The sequence below is a fragment of the Enhydra lutris genome, unplaced genomic scaffold (assembly GCF_002288905.1).
Source record: "Enhydra lutris kenyoni isolate GAN:26980312 unplaced genomic scaffold, ASM228890v2 scaffoldscaffold29, whole genome shotgun sequence".
NCBI lineage: Eukaryota > Metazoa > Chordata > Mammalia > Carnivora > Mustelidae > Enhydra > Enhydra lutris.
This window is the reverse complement of record NW_019154113.1, coordinates 13,665,605-13,687,982: the sequence shown is the minus strand read 5'-3', so window position 1 is coordinate 13,687,982 and position 22,378 is coordinate 13,665,605. Positions and strand designations below refer to the sequence as shown.

General features: G+C 44.8%; 1 protein-coding gene across 5 annotated transcripts in view; it reads right to left on the bottom strand.

Moving 5' to 3' along the window:
* LOC111152612 (A-kinase anchoring protein 13) overlaps positions 1–22,378 on the bottom strand; it is a 320,098-nt gene that overhangs the window by 164,002 nt on the left and 133,718 nt on the right. For all 5 annotated transcript variants that reach the window (XM_022511140.1, XM_022511139.1, XM_022511141.1 and 2 more), the window contains exon 5: positions 18,113–18,296. In XM_022511140.1, the coding sequence (XP_022366848.1) occupies positions 18,113–18,296 (184 nt within the window). The remainder of the gene's footprint in view (positions 1–18,112; positions 18,297–22,378) is intronic.

Below are 22,378 nucleotides of genomic sequence, written 5' to 3'. Positions count from 1 at the left end.
TTCCAAACTTCTTCCATTCTTCTCTCCAGCGAGACAGTCTTTCCTCCCCTCTGACTACACAAGACCTTATTCTGTTACTGTCTTGTGGCTTTAAAACAAAGAGACCAAACCTCTTTGGGCTGTTTCATGCTTATTTATGGACCTGTCGTATCCCTCTCATCAGAACACAAGGCTCCGCAAGACAAGGACGGTGCTTACTGGAGCTCAGATTCACTGAGGGTTTAAGACAGAAAATCAGGCTGAAGAACAAGTATACGGACACTTTGTCTTTATCACCACTTTCTTTGGCTTAGTAACCAATGGAAGTGCGGCCCATCATTCTGGGCCTGTGGTATAGAAAAAAACCATACTCTTCCAGAGAACAGAGTCACGGAGCAGACACACACGCACACGGAAGGGGAATGAGGGAGCTGGGGCTGGTGAGCATTAGAAACCGACCTCCCAACGCCAGGAGGGAGCGTTCGGCTCCCTACCTGCCCCCTCCCTAAAGCCACATGCACGCAGCCCGTCCGGTTCTCCTCAGGGCAGTTCTAGCTGTGGTGTGGCGTTCGGTGTCTCCATTATTTGGCACCTAGAAGGCTGCTCGTAGCTACTCCGTGCAACGTCCTAGGAGTACTCGCCCTTTCTTGCATGATTTAGTGCACGATTTAGTGTCTGCACTTGAATTAAGTTACTTTCTTTTTTCCAATTACTCCTAACTAGAACCTTGTATGTATGATCTTTGTTCACAAGGTCATATTCAAAGATCATCAGTGAAACACCTACGGAACACCTATTAAGGGGCAGGCGCTGCGCGAGGTGCCAGGGCTACAAGGACAAACAGGACCGCTGTCCTCAAGGATAGACGCGCTCGCACACTCTGAGGTCAAATATGAACCGCTGTGAGACAGCCACAGCTTGGCACACTGGCGGTCAGGAGACAATTGGTTAACAGTTTTACACTGGGGCGCCTGGGTGGCTCAGTGGGTTGGGCCTCTGCCTTCGGCTCAGGTCATGATCTCAGGGTCCTGGGATGGAGCCCCTCATTGGGCTCCGCTCAGTGGGGAGCCTGCTTCCCTCCTCTCTCTTTGCCTGCCTCTCTGCCTACTTGTGATCTCTCTGTCAAATAAACAAATAAAATCTTAAAAAAAAAAAAAAGTTTTACACTTACAAGTGTGGCACCTGATGTACTAAATACACCACGTTTGATCAAAATTATGATGCTAGTACTTGTCAAAGTACCATTACTTTATGTACCACAAGGAAGGAAAAAACTTCAGTGAATTATGACACAACACTAGAGCAGTGCTGATCAAAATGCACCCGATCTCACAGCCGGAAAACGACAACTGAGAAGAGATTACACACGCTCCCACTAATGCCGACACTCGCCCGTGTTCCTGAAGCACGCAACAGACGGACAGCAGGTTACACGGGAAGAAAGCAGCCCCAAGGCTGTGGACCGAGCTGCAAGGCACCCCCGGGGACCCTGGCTCGGTACACTTCCACAGAGACGTCGAACACACGGTTTTCAAACTTTTATGTAGGTGAACATCTTCAAATAAAATCATTTGCAAAAAAAGAACTGCTCGGTGGTAGGGCCAGTAAGGGAAGAAGGGAAGGCAGAGCCCTGATCTCTCTCCCTCCACCTTCCCTCCTGGGTGGGCCAGGAGGCTCCCACCTGGAACCCAGGGCAGAGCTAAACACTCTGTAATTCCAAAATTACAGACTTTTTTTTTATGTATAACTATAGTGCTTCCCCCTATACAGCCATTTTCCTTGTTTTGTCTCCTCCGGACTTGGAGGGGACGAAACTGGCTCAGCTGTCTCTTGACAAGAAGCCCCTTTTGGGTCTACAGTGAGTAATCTAGTTGTCCCTCGGTTTTGCATTTCTGCCACAGAGGGGAATATGCCTGAGAGTCTCAAATTTGCCTTAAAAATATTACACAAAGATTTTACTGCCACCAAATCAAGTCAGAAAACACAGAAAAGCACACCCACAAGCTGACTTGAGATTCCGGTTGTTGTTACTGGTGAATTAATAGGGACCGTAGCCACCAGCTGAGGTTTTTGTTGTTGTTTTATATTTTTACACGAGCGCACGGGAGAGCTCCAGATGAGGACATGTAAATGCATGTAAATCTCATTTCTACTCCCAAGAACGCCAGCCCTGTGAAGAGAGGGGCACTTTTCCTACGAACTGTGACAGTTATACTCTGTGGGGACTGCTTCGTTCCTGCTCCGTCAGACAGTCCTGAGGCCTCCAAGAATCTCTCAGACTGCCACATTCGGCCAGACCCCAGAACAGACTACAAGACAGAAAAGGCCCGCTGATGCCATGATTACCTTGAAACTTGCAATCATCTTGTCGTAACACAATTTACATTGTTTCCAGCCATTCTCGGGCTGGTTCCGCTTCACCCCGAGTTTGCAGCACAACCCCCAGGGTAACCCCCTCCGGCTGAGCCCTGAAAGCCTTGCTACACCGCGCTGTGATGCTCTCTTCGCTCCTGTAATGCTGACGGAGACAGAGGACAGGACCATCCTCCTCCTGACTGGCTGGGCAGGTCACTGGGGCAGTCAACGCAGCTAAAAAACTAGTATAATTTCGGAATCAACGAAGAAGCAGGCAGGTGCTTTTAGGGACACTAGTTGATCCTTGTAAGAATCCTTCAGAGAAGTGCTATTCTTAGTTCAGAGGAGAGGAAATGGAGGCTCAGAAATACTAACTCATCTGCTCCAGCTCTACTGTTTCCCCCAGCAGCCTGATCAGCCTACCCTCAAGTGGCAAATTTCAGCACTCAGTAGAAGTGAGAGCCCGGGCTGGAGGCTTAGCTTCTTTGAGCGAGCATTCCAATCCGTAAGAAGCCGGTCACAGGCCCTCTACGAAGTTGCTGTGGCGATTAAAGGGGGGCGGAAAACAGATTATCCAACACGGCGGGCCATGCAGTAGGCGGTCAGGAAGCATCAGTACCTCCTTACTGAGCGCTCAGCTAGCAGGCCCTGGAGTGACGGATCTGAACCCGGGCTGGACGGACCTACAACCCTGGGCTCCCCACCATCTCCTGCAGCACCTGTAGGTGGCAGGGGCTGCTCTTTACAGGGACATCCCCGCTGTGGGGCTGCCACAGCAGGAAGCACCTGGGGTCATGTGAAGTCTATACAGAGCAAAGAGGCCTTCGGAAGAATTTCTACACAAATTCAAAGAATGTCCATTCCCAGCCCAGTGCTCTCCACCACACAGGGATTCTCTGGTGAAATGTTCTGAAGTCCCCCATTTGCCCACTTACCCCCCTTACTCCACAGCAGCCGCAGATCAGCCAAAGCCCTTCTCCAGTGCCTGGGGAGACCCAGGCAATAGGCAGGGCACACTGCACAGCCCAGATTCTCACTGCCTCGCTCCTTTCAAAATAAGCACATTCCTCTCAAATGAAAGACAGTGACAACTGTGACATTCATTCCTTCAAATAAGTTAAAAAAAAAAATGGCACACTCAAATTGTTCATCCCATTTGTCACAAAATGGACACTAACTGGGCCCTACATTTTACCTAACGGGAAAAAATATTTTACTTGCCATAACACATCCCCACAAATTTATCTCATTGCACTGAATGTAGATTTCCCTGGAGCCTAAATCACAGGGTGATATGATGGCAAAGGCTGTTGTGGGGTGAGTGGATTCCCCTTTTACCACGGCCAGCTCAAGGCTAAGTTAGCTTCTACAAGCCCAAGTTTTTTCACCCGTTTACAAAAAAGTGGCAATAATATAGCTTTCTTACAGAGTTGTTTTAGGGATCAGAGATACACTTACTATTACATTTAGTTTCTGTTTCCTTCCACAAGCACGGGGTACACGCCCTAGTCACTTCCTCTTACAGCTGCCTTCATTAATGGTTTAACGATGTTCCGAATATTGAGCTATGTGTTTTCTGTGTGTCACCTCATTTATTCCTTCAACTATGCTGTGAAGAAAGACATCACCCCAATTTGCAGATGAGGAAACTGAAGGTGTGAGGTTCTTTAATGCCCTGCCTCGCAGCATGGAGCCAGAATTAGAGCCAATGCTCTAAACCACCACCCAAAACCACCTCTGCTATTTTGCACCAAAAAATGCAGACCAGTGAAGCCCATGAAGTATTTTTAACATGCTCTTTGGGGGGTTAAGTTTTGGGGGCGCAGATTCTAGATTACTGTGCGTGACAGATACGAGGTTATACTCTGTGGCCCATAGCTTCCATGGTCATTTCTCTTTCCCCTTGGAGAGGCTACTTGGGCTAACTCAACGACTCCATGACTTCTGGAATACTTTGTTGCTCTGACAGCCATTCTGCCATTTTCTAGTCTCACCTTTACTGCACTGTTTTCAAGATCTTAAAAAAAGAAACGATTTTTAGTATCTTACCATGATACTAATTATATCTGCATAAGTATCTAACATACCAACATTCACACGACACGTAAAAATTAAAGTCAAATTTATACTAGACTGACATCTAACATTTACTGATGTGATCAACCTATTCAGCTGTGGATTTTTTCTTTAAACTGATTCAGATTTAAGCCACCAACCTAATTCAGAGAACTCTCAGGAATTAACCTTCAGATGTAATGTTAAGTCTCATTTTCCCACCAAGGCAAAGTTCTTAAACCTTAACTGCATCTTAGAATCACCTGGAGAGCTTTTTAAAATCCTGATGTCCAGATCACACCTCACACCAATTAAATAAAAGCCTCTCAAGGTGGCCCTTAGGCATCAGTAGTTTCTAAAGCTCTCTGGGAGATTCTAATGTGTAATTAGAATCCTGAGAGGATTCTAAGGTACAGCCAAAGTTGTAAAACACCACATTAAAGTATCCTACAGGTGCCAGTTCACGTTAACTAGAAAAGCACAGTCAAGGCTGACAAGTCTGCAATAAATACTGAAGTCCTGGATCCTCTGATCTAATTATGCAAGTCCTCGGAATTTAGCTTATAGAAATAATTTAACGGAAGGAAAAATGAAGCTCACAGCAGCATTCATTACTTAATTTCTGATTTTTTAAATGTTAAAACTAACACTTAACATTGGGCAAATGGCTTAAATCCTCAAGATAAAGTATTTTAGAGGGCCCCCAAGATAGTTACAAGACCACAGAACTAATAGATGAGAATAGGATAAAGTAAAAATATCGGAACACCAAATAGAAAATCAGCCGCACCACTTAAAAAAACAACACAGTGTGGGAGGTAATATCTAAAAATGAAATGAATCTGTCTTACTGGTGGTGGATTATCAGTATTATTATTATGTCTAACCTAACCGTTTAAAAAAAAAAATCAATGCTAATTCTCCCTCCTTGCTATCATTCTTGCTTCTGGCCTAAATTGGAGGACAGATACAATATAGTGCAGTGTATAGTATATACATATACTATATACTATATATATATATATATATATATATATATATATATATACACACACGCACACACACACTTATATGGTATAATGCAGGTGTCACCAAGAGCTCTATGGCAGGGAGCACAGAGCAATGAACCTGAGTCTACACTGTGACATAGTTACATCTAACTTAACCCCATGCCAACACCAGGCCAACACCAAATGGTGTTTCTTAGATGTTCCTCATCTAAGAAATAACACAAATGACTGATGCCCACTCACTAAGTGACGCGCTTTCTCTTTTTCCTACCCTTTCCCTCCCCAGATGACTGAGGCCATCTAAGTGAGGACACAGAGATTTCTATTAAAGTATTACTTGGATCTTTATTTCTATAAAGCTAGGTTGATCTCTCGCAGAACATACAATTGTCTATTTTATGACAGTTACTGACTTCATAACTACTACTGTCCTCTGCCTACAAAGTGCACTTAAGGAGAGGAGAAATACAGGCACATGAGAATTACCCTGAAAGAAAGCCATTATCACTGTGACTAACATCAAATTCCAGGCTGAGGAAAGAAACAGAAATGATTACAAAATAATCTGAAACTTGGAAAGAATAATAGAACTATCTGGATAAAATAATTTAGGACTGATGACAAAAAACAGATCAAGAAGAAAAGTCCAATATGCAACCACTAGAAAAGAGAGAACACATCTTTAAAAAGGCTGAGTTTCTTTAGCTTTCTCATGAAGCAAAGACACAGAACAAAAATCAAACAGCAACTCTAGATGTTCACCAGCTTAAATCAGCTAATCACAATAGAGGGCAAGGAATGCATGCCCATTTCTCCCAGTCTTATTTCTGAAAAGCATTTGAAACTCAACATAAAATATTAAGACCTAAATATGATTCTGTAAGTCCAGGGTAATGGTAACCATTAAAAGCAGCTGATTAACAAGCTTCCAAAGGGGAAGCTGTCACAAGCCTATAGATAAGTGATTTGTTCTACTTACAAAAATTGGTAACTTTAATCAAAACAAAGTCATCACTCTGTAAACTAGCTTTTTCCAGTTCGAGGGGAAAAAAAAAAAAACAAAAAAACACTCTTGCTCATTAGTCCAGGCAGGACTCTTCAGACATGAAGTTCACTTGACTTTAATATAAGGTTACTGTCATTAAAATTTAAGAAAAGAACCAATACTTACTAAGTCCAGTAAGCTTCTAATGAGCTCGTGTTTTTATATGATCCACTGCCCTGAGGCAGCATTTTTCCTAAGTTATTGTTGAAATGGATTCATCTTGTTTTGAAGCAGTTAAACAAATAACATATGTGAAAATAAAGCAACAACATCTCTTTCACACACTAGACAGGACTTTTTTTCAGGTCTCCCTTCTCTAGCGTGCTCCTTATGCAGCGACACAGAACATCGCTCCCATCTCCCTGCGCACAGCACTGTACCATCAGTGGTCAGGTGGGTTCCAGGACGGCTGCTCAAACCACTGATGAAGGACCAGATTTTTAAAAAAAGAAAAAAAAAGTTCCAATTCATTACAGAAGCAAAAATTCTAAAAATTACTAGAAAAGTAAAATGCACAAAATACAAAATTGAAGCCCAAAGTTCTTGTTAGATTCAATCGATATAAAATGACTTGGTCAACTTAGCATACAAGTTTCTGAACACATTCTCTCCACGTCACACTGATCTCATCACAGATCAGTGACAAAGAACGGGCCGCTCAGCGCTCAGCTGGGCCTGCCTCCTTGTGAGCAGCAGTGGGTTACAACAGAGAAGCCCACAGACTGCCAGGAACCATGTTTCACATTCCTAACATCTACAGACCCCAGCGAGACAGGCAAGCAGGAGAAAGAAAAGTCATGGCACAGACAGGGACATGGAACACGGAACCAGCTACACACAGATGCTCTGGACCACGTGTCCTTTTCTCCCGAGGTACACCTCACAGAGGCCCGGGCAAAGCTGAACGCTTACTCAATACCAGTCAAGAGTATTTTCAAAGTTTAATTCCAGCTGGTGTTTATTATTATTTTTATTATAAAATCAAAAGCATCCAGGGGCACCTGGGTGGCTCAGTGGGTTAAAGCCTCTGCCTTCGGCTCGGGTCATGATCTCAGGGTCCTCGGATCGAGCCCCGCATCCGGCTCTCTGCTCAGCAGGAAGCCTGCTTCCCCCTCTCTCTCTGCCTGCCTCTCTGCCTACTTGTGATCTCTCTGTCAAATAAATAAAATCTTAAAAAAAAAAAAAAATCAAAAGCATCCAAACATCCACTTTAAAAGCAAAGTCACAAAGAGCTTCCAGAATTAATTCACTGACACGAGTTCCCTGAACTGAATGTGAAATACTAGGAACTAATCACAGTACATAATAAAATAATACAGCATAAAGCAGGATTCAGTTTTTCAGAGCAATTTCACCATAAATACCATTTTACTCTTCCAGTGACAAGGGCCAGCGACCTGCATATAGATGAAGAACAGAAGCACAGATAAACGAACCAAAGTTTCACACAGCTAATGGCTGAACGAGGGTTAAAAGATCAATTTTTTTGAGACTTTATTTATTTGAGAGAGCAAGCACGCACATGAGCACAGAGGGAGAGGGAGAAGCAGACTCCCTGCTTAGCAGGGAGCCCAATGAGGGGCTCGATCCCAGGACCCCCCAGACTACGACCTGAGACAAAGGCAGACACTTAATCGACTGAGCCACCCAAGCACACCTGAAAGATACATTTTTAAAATCTATTCCAAGTAATTTAGTATTAAACTTGCATGGATTAATGAGCTGTAAGAAAAGCTAAGAGTAAAATGCTTCTCTTAGATTACATTTAAAAAGGTGTTAAAGAGGTATTCTCACCTCTAACACTCTTTCTTAACTGACAAAATCATTGTCATATAAGCATACATTTTCTAAAAACACGCATGTAAATAAAATCTTAAGAGTATACACATAGACAAAAAGATACTACTTCTCAGTACACAAAAATGCATTAGGTTCTATATGGATACTTGTTTGCAAGTGTCCCTATAAGTATTTTTCCATTACTGATAAAATGTCTCCAAAAGCCCATCGAAAAAGATAATACTACAGATGGGATGACATTTTATCAAACACGAATCCCACCTGGAAATTGGTCTTCTCTACGTTGTAATTAAGTTCTTATTTCAAGACATTTCAAAATACCACATTTTCAGAACATGAATGACCTAGGTGATGGATTTATTCACTCAAACCTTCAACATCTATTCATGCTGTATCTACTATGTTCCTGAATGCTAGGAATAGACGAATGAGTAAATTAGGAGCCAACATTCCTACTATCACAGAGCTTCTATTAGAAAAGGGTATAGTTGGGGTGCCTGGGTGGCTCATCATTTGAGCATCTGCCTTCAGCTCAGGTCATGATCCCAGGGTCCTGGGATCGAGCCCCACATCGGGCTCTCTGCTCCGTGGGGAGTCTGCTTCTCCCTCTCCTTCCCATTCATACTCTCTCTCACTATCTCTGTCTCTCTCAAATAAATAAAATATTTTTTAAAAAAAAGAAAAGAAAAGGGTATAGTTACAGTTAGAGATATGCTTTTAAAAAAAAAAAAAAAAAAAAAAAGCTGGTGCTTATGCCAGAAACATCCTGTGGGTGGAGAAAGTGTATTCTTCAGACAGGTGGTCAGGAAAATCTCTGAGAAGGGACCAGTATGGAAGAGCCAGCAAATGGAGTGACCGGGACAGGACAGAACAGGCAAAGGGTACAGCAGAGCACAAGGATCCCAGGTAGAGAAAGCCACGGGAAGAAGGCAAACGTCAGGAAATGAGGTGTCAGAGTTGGACAGGGTTCGGATCTCATGGGGCTCTGCAGACCATGGTACCAACTAGGATTTTACTCCGAGTTGGGTGAGAAAATGTGAGGAAGAGGAGAACAAAGGTGAAACTACAACAGAATAAAACGCTATTATTAGTTTGGTGTCAGATGAGTGTAACTTACTTTTCATCCTCCAAGCGACTCTGAGGCGGGGATCCGTGTGTTTCCATTTTTCATGTGAGGAAACAACAGGCATAAGGAAAAATTTGTTCAAGTATATGGCCAGTAAGTGAAAAGGCCAGAATTTTACCCAGACCTAATTCTGAAACTTCTGTACCTCCTTCTACTGTCCAGTGTGAAAACGACCCTCTAACACTGTCAAACGATGACTACATTCCAACTGTACACACTGTTAAGTCTGATACGGTATTTATCAGAAGCTAAGTAGGTAGATTAGATTTTGTTACAAGTTTTTTCAGGATCCATAGCAAAAAAACCATACATTAAGAAGCCATTCCTCAGAGATGGGGTTACAGCATCCAAACAGAGGATCCACGGCTGGCCCCCAAACTCAAAGGTTTATGTACGTGGAACACCAAAATTCAACAATCACAGAGTGCATTTCAACTCATTTCAGCATGCCCACGGCTATGCCCCAATCAACAACCAGTCAGCCTCTCCTCTTCACCTTACCTAGCAGGTGCAACTTAAGCAAAAGGCTGGGCTGATGCTAACATACATGTAAAATCCTGTCAAATCGAGTGCAGAAAAAAACATTTTCCCGGTACTAACAACCCGAGTCATTCCTGGGGCGGGTGGGGAGGGGGGAGTTCAAAGATGTGTCTTCTTGAGATCAGCGAAGGCCAGGTCAAGTGCCAGAGAACCACCACTGAAGACCCACAACCTGTCAGTCTGGAAGCAGATACTCACTGGTGGCGGCTCGAACACCACGAATACCGCAAGCCCATCCTATCTGGGGCCCCGGCGTCATACTGCAGCTTTAAGAGTAAAGCAGCCCTCCCAAAGGCGCGTTTTGCTGAGTCTCCCTGGGACAGGAAATGCAGCATCTAGTTCCTGGTCTGAGGGCTGCTGCAATCTCGTCCCCGAAGCCACCTCACAGCCACCGTGCCGAGCCTTAGGGAGTCCTACGAGATCAAATGCAACTGCACAGAAATGCAGCGGGAGAGGCGAAATGCCAGAAAACGGGGGGGGGGGGGCACGGGGGTGACCGATGCCCCCACAATGGATAGGAGGCTACTATCTTAGGTGCTTGTAAGGAATGCTTGTAAGACTGCTAGACTAGTTCTCGTCCAGGCACACGATACTTGGTTCTTCTCTCCTTCCTTTTTTTTCTTTTGACCTTATACTGTCACTCTGCCCTCAACTAATACAGAAAGAATGCAGAGGAAAGAGGGCACATAATTTGACCAACAACCGTGTATTAGCAATTTGCTATAAATTCTGCGATGTTAAATAACTCAAAATGAAACATTTCTAAGGTAATGGCCAGAACATGCTGGAAAGTTAGACAGACTTGCTTCCATTCTTTACTCTGACGGTGCCACCTGTATCATCTTGGGTCAGTTACCGAATGTTCCCTGTGGCTCAGTTTCCTCATCTGTGAAGTGGGAATGCTGGATTTGCTGGGAGAGCCAACAAGCATGCATGTAAAGTGTCAACATGGTGTCCGGTCCTCCCACAGTGCTCAATAAATTGTGACTATATGGGATACTATAGGGCTGGTGTAATTCTAAGGAACAAAAAAGAAGACAATTTTTGAATTATGTATTTTTAAAAAGGGCACAGAACCCTTGCTTGTGAGTTAACTGTCAGACAACTAAAATGACACCCACATCACCCTACGACTATTTACTCCCAAAAATCTAAGAGGAAATTAGGGCTCTTCCTCCTGGCTGTGTCAAGGCATTGTTAGCATTGTGCGTGAGGCTGACCAGGAAAGAAACATGTCGGAAGCTAGATGGTGTGTCAGAAGCTGGATGGTGGTGCAGAGAGGTCCTCTTTCCACACAGCTGAGTGGTCATCTTACTTCCAATGGGTCTTCCTCCCTAGCTCTCCAGGCAGAGGAACACGCCCAGTTTCTAAGAACTTCACAAGCATATTCCCATTTTATCCCAAGAGACCTAGAATGTACATGTTAGCATTTCCCATTGTACAGACGAGAAAAGTGAGGCTCCGAGGCGATACTCAATCAGGACACACCCATGTTCGACTCTCCCACGGTGAAGGCTGAACAGCCAGGTGCTGGTCCAATATTGATTTTGGCCAAAAGGGTTATTTGACATGCTTAGTTTTTTCCTTAATAATCACTTTTATTTCTGTTAATAATACATGCATGTAAAATTTCCAAGTCATTCTTTCTGTAGGTATCCCCTTAAGGAAACTCCCAAAGTGACCAAATAAAAATCACATATAATGGTTACGAAAGGTTTATATGTTCTAGAGTGTGGAGGACTCGCCCATCAAGTCCATCCTCTAGGCTCCTATTTTCTTCCACCAGGATCCACAGTGAAGTCAGAAATGTTGTCAAGATCACGTGCTGTTGCCACAAAGAATCTGCTACCAGAGGTTAAGCTGTGTGACTACAGCTCTCTGAAAAAAAACACTGAAGCCTGAAGTTGTAGGGCACTCAGAGCAAACACAGGCTAGGGTCATTTGCATGCACAAAGCAAGAAGTACACACAAGGGAACACAAGACATATGGAAGAGCTTTGTTATTCCAACCAACGTGCAACACCAATCCATCTTCTTATAAAGTCCAAGACAGTGTAAAAGTTCAGAGGTTTTATAGTTATAAACTGCTTCAAATTATTGGTCCATGACTTAGCAGCTATGGTGATTACCTTTTGAAATGAGGAGAATATGTCCATCTCCAAAGAGTTGGAGAAAGAATAAAATATACAAGAATTTATGCAAAGTGCCTAGCACAAATACAATAAATGACAGCTGGTGCTATTGTTATATAAATACATTTATTATTCTCAGAAAGTGCATTCTGCAATCTTCCAGCATGCTGCCACACAGGTCAACAACCCTGAGATTACCATTTGAATGGCTTTCTAAAAAAACTAGGAGATGTCAAAATTCTTAAAAAGCTTCCATTCCAAATTCATCGAAAAAGAAAAAAAGTCATTGAGAACCAAATCAATGAATCATCTAATTAAATGACCTAGTTTAGAAGACTGATAATGTTATCAAACATGCTTCCTCACAAAATCCTATCAAGAAGTTTAAAAACATCCTAAGGACAGGCTTGTGAACAGCAATTCACTCTCCAGATGGCCTTGGGCTGGCTATCTAGCCTCTAGAAACTTTCCCATTTCTAGAGGAATACGGACTATATTTACACCTCAGAGGATCTGCTGGAAGGTTCTAAATGAGAACACACTGAAGCACCAAAGTAGCAGGTACCCAGAAAATGGGTGTGCCCACCCCCACTTCCAATTTCCACTACAGAGAATTCTACAACCTTATCTTCACCAGAACAGAGACCCAGATCACACAGTGAGAAAGGGGGATGGGTGAACGGACAAACATAAAGATGGACAGATAGATGGGACTTGAGCCAGAGAAATGTAAAGTTAATAAAAAAAAAAAAAATCCCCGTCTCTGGCTACTTTTTTGAAAGTAAGTTTGTACATTTGTCTCATTCTTTCTCCTCTTAAGCAAAAGCAAAGGCTGCAAACGTGCTTTGTGCTAGATGGGCTCCTGAGGACCCACTTGTCAAGAGGACGCCGAGAGGAGCCTGAAGAGGCAATTGCTGTGTCCACAGAAGGTCTTGCTCAACAGCACCCGCTCCATTGTGCAATAAGTACACAGGAGTAGTCACTGTACCCTCTGACCCTGACCCCAGGCTTCAAGTGTAAAGTGTTACAAGAAGGACTTGAGAATAGAATCGCTTTGAGAGGAGCCGATCTGCCGTACCAGATAAGAACAACCCCCCACCTAGTGCCTCGTGTCTGCCAGGCTGCGTCTGTGCTCTGCGTGTGCACACACGTGTCCTCTGTACCTGGACAGGTCCTTGGACTTTGCCCTTGAGCCTGGTTCTGTTACTCTGTAGCCTTGTACTTCTAGCCACTCACTTTACCTCCACTTCCTCAGTTATAAAATAGGGATAACAACACCTGACCCATCTACTCCGTAGGCTGTCAAGAGAACCAACGTAAAAAGACAGCTGGAGTGTAAACAACACTACGTTTAAAACCATCCGCTGGGTAACATGAATGAAAAGCAGAGGCTAGGACCAAAGAGAAAGCTGTTCACCCTTTCCAAATGAAGTGTTCATCATCCTGTGTCCCGGTGGCCTCTTCCTGAGTCTCTCCTCCGGTCAAGGTTTTGTACAGGGAAGATTGAGGGGAACAGAATTCCATGAATGTGTGTGTGACAGGAGCCCTATCACTTTCTATGAAGCCTCGGGCTAGTTGCCTTAGCTCTCTGAGCCTTCACACTTCGCCCACACAACACAAAAAAGTACAAAAATAAGGCCGATTTCAGAAAGGTTGTCCCAAGACTGAAGTGAAATATTAGCCGTACTATTTCCGGCCATGATGTCTAGTACGCGGCAGGCCCTCATTAAATACAGAGATTTACTGAACTGGTACAGAAAATGACACGAGGACGGACACTGAAACGTGCTCTCTGGGCAAAGGAGGTACTTCAGCACTTTCATGTCAGCACTCCAGAGCCGACATTCGCTACAGGACTGCTCTTCCTGCAGGATGGCAGCGACGGCAACCCCCACTCGCGCATCTGGAGCTTCGTGCTCCGCCACCCGGAGGCGTCCCACCACAGCATGGAGAGAGAACCAAACTGATGGTTTTACAAGTGATATCTATTACCCGAGGGAATGAGTTCAAACTCTTTATCTAAAGCAGGGACAACCACACGCTGCCCGGAAATCCTTTCAAGATTTTGGCAAAATTTCTTTAAGGTATGTAAAATCGTTCTGGCTCTAGAAGTAATGGGAAATCAAGGAAAGGGCAGTAATGGACACCATTGATATCGGTCGCTGTGTTGGCACTCTATGTACGTTATTTCTCGAAGCAACTCACACTGGAGATGGCCCTCTTGTTTCTCCCATGTTACAAACAGGGCTGGGGCTTCAGGAGCAAAGGGGATCACCCGGGAGCACAGTGTCACAGGGGCAGATCCTGGGTTGAAGACTCGCCCACCTCAGCACAAATTCTGCCAATCTCTCTACCAACTTCAATTCACAGAGACCGACAATAAATATCACAGAAAAGATACTCTAGGGAGACCCTCAACTGGAATTTGAATTTCACTGGTCCGTGAACTACCATCTTACTGATTACGCAACTACATGAGAAACTTCTCCACAGAGCACCTGAGAGTCTGACAGAGTAGCCGCAGTCAGCTCACTCAGGTCTAATGGCATGCTGACACGGGCCAACCGGGTAGCGTCCAAGGGATGAGAAACTCAGGCGGGCAGGTGACTTCCCGCTTTCTTCCAAGTCACACAGGCTACTAAGTGGGGAAGCTTCGATTTTAGCTAAGCTCTTCGTCCCGAAGCAGGCCCACTAGACCATACTGTCCACTCTTCGAGCTACGGTACCTGTTGCCCTGTACCTGCTCTAAGCAACGACCATCATCTGTGTGACAAACAACCCCCGGTTCTCCACAGCACACATGTCAGGCACTTGGTTATAATTCCAGGAGGCAGGGATTTTTGTCCTTGTTTCTTTTTAAGCAGATAGAGAAACTGAGGCTGAGAGAGTCGAGTCCTGTGAAGTGTCCACAGTAACGTGGCTACAAATGGCAGAGTCAAACCACAAACTCCGGTTTGACTCCGAAGTCTGCACACGTAGCTATCAGCCACTACCTGGAACTGCCTCTTGGTCTCAGCTCTTTCCCTCGCCCAAAGGAGTGATCCAGGTCCCCAGACTGCTTGTGTGTTGTGTGTGGGATGTCTCAGAGCACCCGGCTCTCACAATGTCCTTCTGGAGACTCCAACACAACACCCATCTAATGTCACCTCCTAGCCTTAGCCCAACCAAGAGCCTCAAGACTTGGGTTCCCTCCCTCTTCTACCCATCACTAATTAGGGGACCTCAGGCAGGGGATATTCAACTAACTTCTTTTCAAAATGGGGGAGACAACTGTGCATCTACCTAAAAGCAAGGGGAGGCCTAAGCATTCTGGGTAAGATTTCTTCTCAGGCAAGACTGGGACATTTTGTTTAAGGTGAATTTTCCGATCACAAATACAACCATATTGATAATGCAAGATCAAAATATGAGCAGTGAGTCAAAAAAATTTCTCCTTTCCTGTCACGGAACTCAGTGGAAGTTAACAATAACAGATTACAGAAAAGGGAAGCTGTCAAAAACATCTTAACAATTACTGCTATCTGCTAGGATTTAGTATCAATTCAAGAGTTCTCAAAAGGCGCGGGTCATATTTAGATTATCTTTCTACTTCCAAGGACAGCAGAATTGATTTTCACACAGAAGTGACTCCATTTATCAAAATGAATTATCTAACACGCCTTAGACACAAACACAAACAAAACTTGGACCCTAACAGCACTGTCTTCTTCCCCTCCCTCCAAAAATTAAAAAAAAACTAAAAGCAACAACAACAACAACAACAACAAAAAAACCCCACGGTAAGCAGCAAGGAATGAAAACAACAAATTTACTTTGGGAGACATATAAAAGGACTGACAAACTTGAATTTTCAATGAAGACTGGCAAGCAAATAGTTATCTTCTAAGGGCAAAAATGTATGTAACCCTACCTCAATTTCATATTAACGGAAAAGACAGAATAAAATGAAATGGGCCTCTAAGGAGAAATTTAATTTAAACAAGGGGAGAGGTAGGACACTCGAGTCTAAAGATCTTAGTGAAGCATTAGACGGCGTCACACACGGAACAACTCTCAGCTTTTCATAAACCACCCTGTGAGTTTCACCAGACAAACTCCTCGCTCAGAAACACGTGTGTAAACTTCTGCCTAGGACTGTAAAGGCCGTGGAGCCCATGCAGTCTGTTCTCGGTGTCCCCTGCTCAGAATCCTAGAAGCGGAAGGAGCTCTGAACAGCTCCTTAGGTGATCTGGCTTCTGGTTCTGGCTGGGCCACCTTGTCACCCTGATCCTGTCACCGCCTCTCTGGATCTCACTTTCCTCCTTATCCGTTAATGATGATCTCTCCTGACCTACAGTTGAAATTCTAGCAAAGTCTATTAACACCATGGTAAAATCGAGTGATGTAGTAAAATCACCTCCTTCCCATTTTTTTAATTTGCTGATTTCAACATCCTACTGTGGTCCCCCATTTGAAGATTTCTCAAGTTGGCTTTCCCTTCAAAAGGAGGTGAGTGGCTTTCGCATATGGAACAGAGCTCGTACTATAAAGCAAGCCAAAAAATCTTCTCCAAGAACAAACACCCTGGTTTCCTTAAAGCTGCGCCGCAGTCTTGTGACATCCTCACCAAGCATATAATAAAGCTGTTGTAATCACTCTTATTTCCCCATTTGGATGACAATCCTTAACCAACTCTGCTTCCCAGCAAAAACCCGGAGCTACAAGGTTACACTTAGAGGAAATGCTCTCCAAGGGCAGCACGGTTACATGCAGAGTTAACTGTTTCAACTTCTGGAACAGGCTTCTTATGAGAAAGCCCTGAGGCAAACAGCAGAAGGAATCGAATCACCGGCCAGATGGGAAGTACGAAGGAATGGAACCGATCACTCCTGGAATACTGTCGCAGTAGAGCTCAAGTATCCGGAGCTCATCTGAGACGAAGAGCGCCCCTCCTACTGTCAGGGTATCCCACACACCCATCAGAGAGCCTCTGAAAAGAACCTTTTGTCTGACTTGACTAGAAAAGTTATCAGCTAGGCAGGTGAAGGAAACAAACCAAAAAACCGACCTGTTTAAGTAACACTGGTAGCCTTACACGCTGAAATCTCTTCTTGCCCCATCCAGACTCCCCACACTCCCCCATACAGCTACAAATGACAAAAAATAAAAAGCAACTAAATTAAGTCTAACAGGAGCAAAAGACTGGGAATTTGGGAATATCCACTTAACTTACAAGGGTCCCTCGATTAGCGAAGAACGTGAATCCCACAGGGTTTATTCTCGGTCAGATTATGTGGCTGAAAAGATGTGGTGACCATAAAATAATAAAAACTATGTATTAAGCAAGAGAAACTACAGCTGAAGTTTCTGCCTTTTATAAATATTTCAGGGAAAACAGTTGGCTGTTGTAATGTACTTCTTTCTCTATTTCTACAAGAAATAGAAAAGGCCTCCTCCAATGTTTTGACTGACAACCTTCCTTCAAAAGACTCTCTGAAGAGTCAGAGCGTCCAGCCAAAGAGTGCAGACGCGCAGGACTCCCTACCGCCCATCTCTAGGACAACTCAGTGGCTTTCTTCTGCTACTCATTCGAAGAGACCACGGCTCTTGATTTTATTCACGGAAATTACATTCAGACCCAAACCCAGTGGTTCAGCATATTTTCTGCACGCAATGATTACATTCAGATATTTGTTTCTAATTAACTTAAGTCTTGAAGACATAACTGAGAAAATGTATGGCAGAGAAAAATCTTCTCTTGTACCAAGTCGGAATAAGCTACATACGTGGTCGGGGAATGCTGCCCCCACAGACGAGACCTCGTCTCAGGGTTCAGTGAAATATCAAGAGGCGAGAAGCAGGGAGGCAGGGAGAGAAGTTGGCAACAGGACTTACGTTTGCGTCTCACAAATGAAGTGGTTAGCAGGAGCGAGCTTACCAGCCTCCGGCAGAAGGCAAGGCACAGAGCTGAGGTTTTAGTTGCTGGCAAACTCACTTGGAGATGCCAAGTGGGCGGTGCTGCTATGAAGCAGGAGGTGGGGGGGGTGGGGCTGGGCATGAGGGGAAGGAAACAGCGAGAAGGAGCACTTACTCAGTTAGAAGCCGGTGCAGCTTGTGATAACCCCGCTCCAAGGCCAGGCTCACAGGTGTCGCTCCTTCCTGGTTGTGGATGCTGAGAGCCCCTCGGCCACCTGGCTTCTGCAACAGGAACCACGTCAACCTCAGCAGCCCCAGCCGCACGGCAAAATGCATCAGCGTCTCCCGGGGACCACCATCTGTATGTGGGAGAGAAAATCAGTATGGAGAACGTGAAAACGACAAGCAAACAAACAGAAAAACAAGTTACGTGAGCACCGCCACCTCCAAGGACCTAAGATCCTAGAGTTAAACCGCAACATAAACAGGCTTGACGGCGGCGGGCTACGACCAGCTCCTGCGTAAAGACGGAACAAAGCTGAACACAGTTTGAGAAGCAAAGTCTCCGAAGAGAACCATGACATTTCTATATCCTGATTTACCACATTTGTGCAATCCATTCATATGGGCGGATTTGTAAGAGTGAATTCACACATGTGTTCTTTTCCTTAAACAAGAAGGCGGGCGGGGGGGGGGGGAATGCAGCCTCACAATGTGGGGACACACCGGGAATAGCTGTTGGGGCTTAGATGGGTGTATCGTAAAAGGTATAATTAAAGAAAAAATAACACCCAGACAGGAGCTGGCTAGGTAAACACTAAGAACAGGTTTTGCTTGTTAAGTACACACAGGTCCTTCTATTCCCCCACATTAAGGGCAAATCAAATTGCCAGCACTGCCTACTTTTTTTTTGTTTTGTTTAATGAAAGAAAGAAATGCATCTCCAGGCATAATAAGCCCAATTTTAAGATAATATACTAGTAAGTTCAGTAAGAAAAACGTGCACCTGGGCTTATTTCACTTACAGGGAAGGCCCCTCTTTGGTACAGCGAGTCACGCTGAAGGTGGTGGAATGAGGGAGGGCTCGGGAGGCAGACAAATCCAGGTTCGGAAGTGGCCATTTACCATCTGAGACTGGGGCCGAACCATTCTCACCTCTCGGAGCTTCACTGCTGCATCCCTAGGTGGGGCACCTTCACCGCACACGCAGAACAGAGGCAGGGGGAGTGCGGGGATAAAGACGGGCTACAAGATCCACACTCAAAGCCAGGTTCCCTTCCTTTCCCGGCTCTCTCCTCTCAGACTTCAAATTCCGTTCCAGGTTCACCAACCACCTCTCTCTTCCTCAGGCCATCCCCTGTGCCCAACCTGGGACGACAGCCACGGCAGGGCTGCGGTACCAGGCCCCACAGGCTGGGCGGAACTCACCTCCAGGGGGCGCCACTCAGACACTGCAATGGGAATGACGCCCAGGAGCGGTGCCTGCCTCCTCTCCTTCTCCGTGGCTACCACCGGTCTCAAGTTCTTCCCTGGGCATTCCCAGACTTCTTGGACCCCGCTGGTTTCTCTTTACACTCAAATCCTCCGTGCTGCTCATGTGACTAGCAGTGAAAAACGAATCCAGCTTTGAACCAGCGATTTTACAGCGAACTGCTTTCCAGTGTCATGTGTCTTTCAGTCTAGTCTCCCTATCACCAAGGTAAATTCTTAGATGCAAAAGCGATCTTCCGTATTTTACATTTTTCCTACAGAACTATGCACACTGACTATTTCAAGAATTCACAGGGTGTTCAGCTGAGACACGTGGCTGGAAAGAGATCAACACCCCAGAAGAAAACCTGCATGGGCAGGTACAAACCATAATAATCAAGACCTCAGAGCAGGTGGCAGGGCCAGACAAAAGGGCAGAAAGAACCTTCAGAGAAGATCAAATATCACCACCTGACTTGTGCCTTACAGCTGGTCACAAGCACTCTGACGTCCTTATCAAAACCAAAAAGCTAATAAGGCTCCGACCAGGAACTATGTGACTTTTTAGAGACTGGTCAATTCCTGCCTCACTACGTGACACCTCCACACCCCCTCAAAGCAGTTTTCTCTACAGCCTCACCACTTCCGACCCTGATTTGCTGAGTCAGCTCCGTATTTACAAGTTCCAACAACAAAGCCATGCACCTGCTCAAGCTGGCACCTTGGTTCCAGCACCTGCGTCCTCCCCAGATCTGATTCTAAGGTCCTGAGCAGAAGGTGCCACATGCACTTGTAGGTTGACCACTTTATGCAATTAACAGACGACCAGAAGTGTGATGTGTGGTCAGGACCTGCGAGATGTCTGCTCTGGGCTATGTATTTTGTATTAACGCTTTTCCCACTCACAATAACCCCATGAGGTCTCACCATCCTCAGGCTGAGGCAAAGACAGGTTAATAACTTACCCACAACAAGAGCCATCAAGATTTGAAAATTCTTCTGTCAAGTCTAGAGACCATAACTTCTCCATTAACTCCACCCTCTTTTTGTAAAAAGCAATCAGGCAAGCGAGCTCATGTGGTTTACAAAGAACCTTTTCATGTTTCCCTCCAGTAAGTAAAAATGTTTACCCAACTTATCCTTCATTACTGCTTTTATTTCTTTTGTCTCAGTTTAAACTCCAGCACGCCTACAATTTAGGACCAATTTCTGTTCTCTGGTCTCTATATTCTGTATTTCTTCCTCTCATGATCCTTTGTCTTTTCCCTCTGTATTCTGTGAGTTACTCAACTTTGTCCTTCAGATCACTAACTGCATTTCCTGTGATGTCAACTGAGTCCTTTGTCCCCAGTTTGAATTTAATTACGTTATGGGATTCTGGATGTCCCTGCATCATTTCAAGCAACTCCCTTTCCATCTTTGCCCTCACTGTGATGACTTCTCTGCAGATGTAATTAAAGCCCCTAATCAGTTGATTTAATAAGGAAGATTATCCCAGATAATCTGGGTAGGTCTAACTAAATCAGCTGGAAGGCTTTAAAAGCAGGGCTGAGGTTTCCCCTGGAGGCTGGCCTGAGCCTGTGCTCTTGGAACTCCAGCCTGCTCCGGATCTCCCCTTCCTGACTCACTGAGGATGACACTTTTGGCTCATTTCAGTGGGTCTGAGCTTGCCCCTGGTCTTCTCCTCTATTCCTGCACTGCGAATCTTGGACCCGCTTAACCAGCCCCCACAATCGTGTAAGCCATGCCGTGCAAGAAGTCTTACCACACATTTCTCCTGCTCTTCTGATGCTCTGGTTGAAACCTGACCGAGGAGCTTCCGGCATATTAAGTAGATAGTCCCTAAACTTACTGTCCTCCTGGTTGCTTCCTTTTCTAATTTCATAATAGGTCTTACTTCTTTGAGCTTTTAAAGGACAAATGGGAACGCTCTTCTAAATTTTTCTTTGGCTTCTTAAAGAAAATTATACCTGGGAGTCTTCCATCTGAATAAATTATACCTGGGAGTCTTCCATCTGAATACTCTTGATACTTCTCCGTTTCCTTTAGGCTGTAATTTATTTCATAGGCCACAGGTTGGCTCGCGGGCTTTCCCATTTAACCATGCTCAATTGGAAAAATCTCTATGGAGGCCCGGCTTCCACTCACGAGAAGGTAGCAGAAAATGCCTTAAGTCTCACTTGCTATCCACGTGTATAGTGGAAGCACCTCCCACACCCATTCCCTCCGACCTGCAGAGAAAGCTGACGTGCCTAGCAGACATTCATGATAAGTATGCTGCGGCATACTTTTACAAAGTCAGATTTTCTGATGAAGCAAAATGTTCTAAATTCTGTGAACAGTATAGCAATGTAGTATAGACTACATGTTTTTCCTTCCCCATCAATCCACCTAAATGCCCTGCTCACAGTACTCTCTGAATTCATACCTATGTGACTCCCAAATCATCATTCTCTCTGCTGTTCTGAACCGCCTCTTGGATAAACCCGCAGCCCCGCACGAGGCAGGAATTCTCGCACTCCACGGGGAAGGAAAACGGTGGGCCGGTGTGAGCAATGGGCTTGTCGAAAAGGACACCTGTAGCCCTGCCACACAATCAAGGTTTGAGAGGCAACGAAACCTTCTGGAGCTGAAGTCCTGCCATGACCAGGAAGTGCTTGTCCTGGAAATCAACAGATATTAACCCTCTGCCAAGAAAAAAAATCCCCAGTGATCTTTTTATATTTTATTATTTTATTTTTTAGCAACAATGACAACTGGAAAAGGATACAAATATTAGAGAGTGTAGCTAAGGAAAAAGTCCCACGGAAGGGGTGTGGGAACTAAAACACCAAACAATTAGGTTGAGGTTCTAGTCACCAGCGTCAGATACACAGAACTGAGACCGCCCTGGCTGGTTTTGGTGCAGTCTTTCTTAAACCTGTCTAATCCTTCTCTCCACCCAAATTTCTCCTTGTGGGAAGGATTCCTA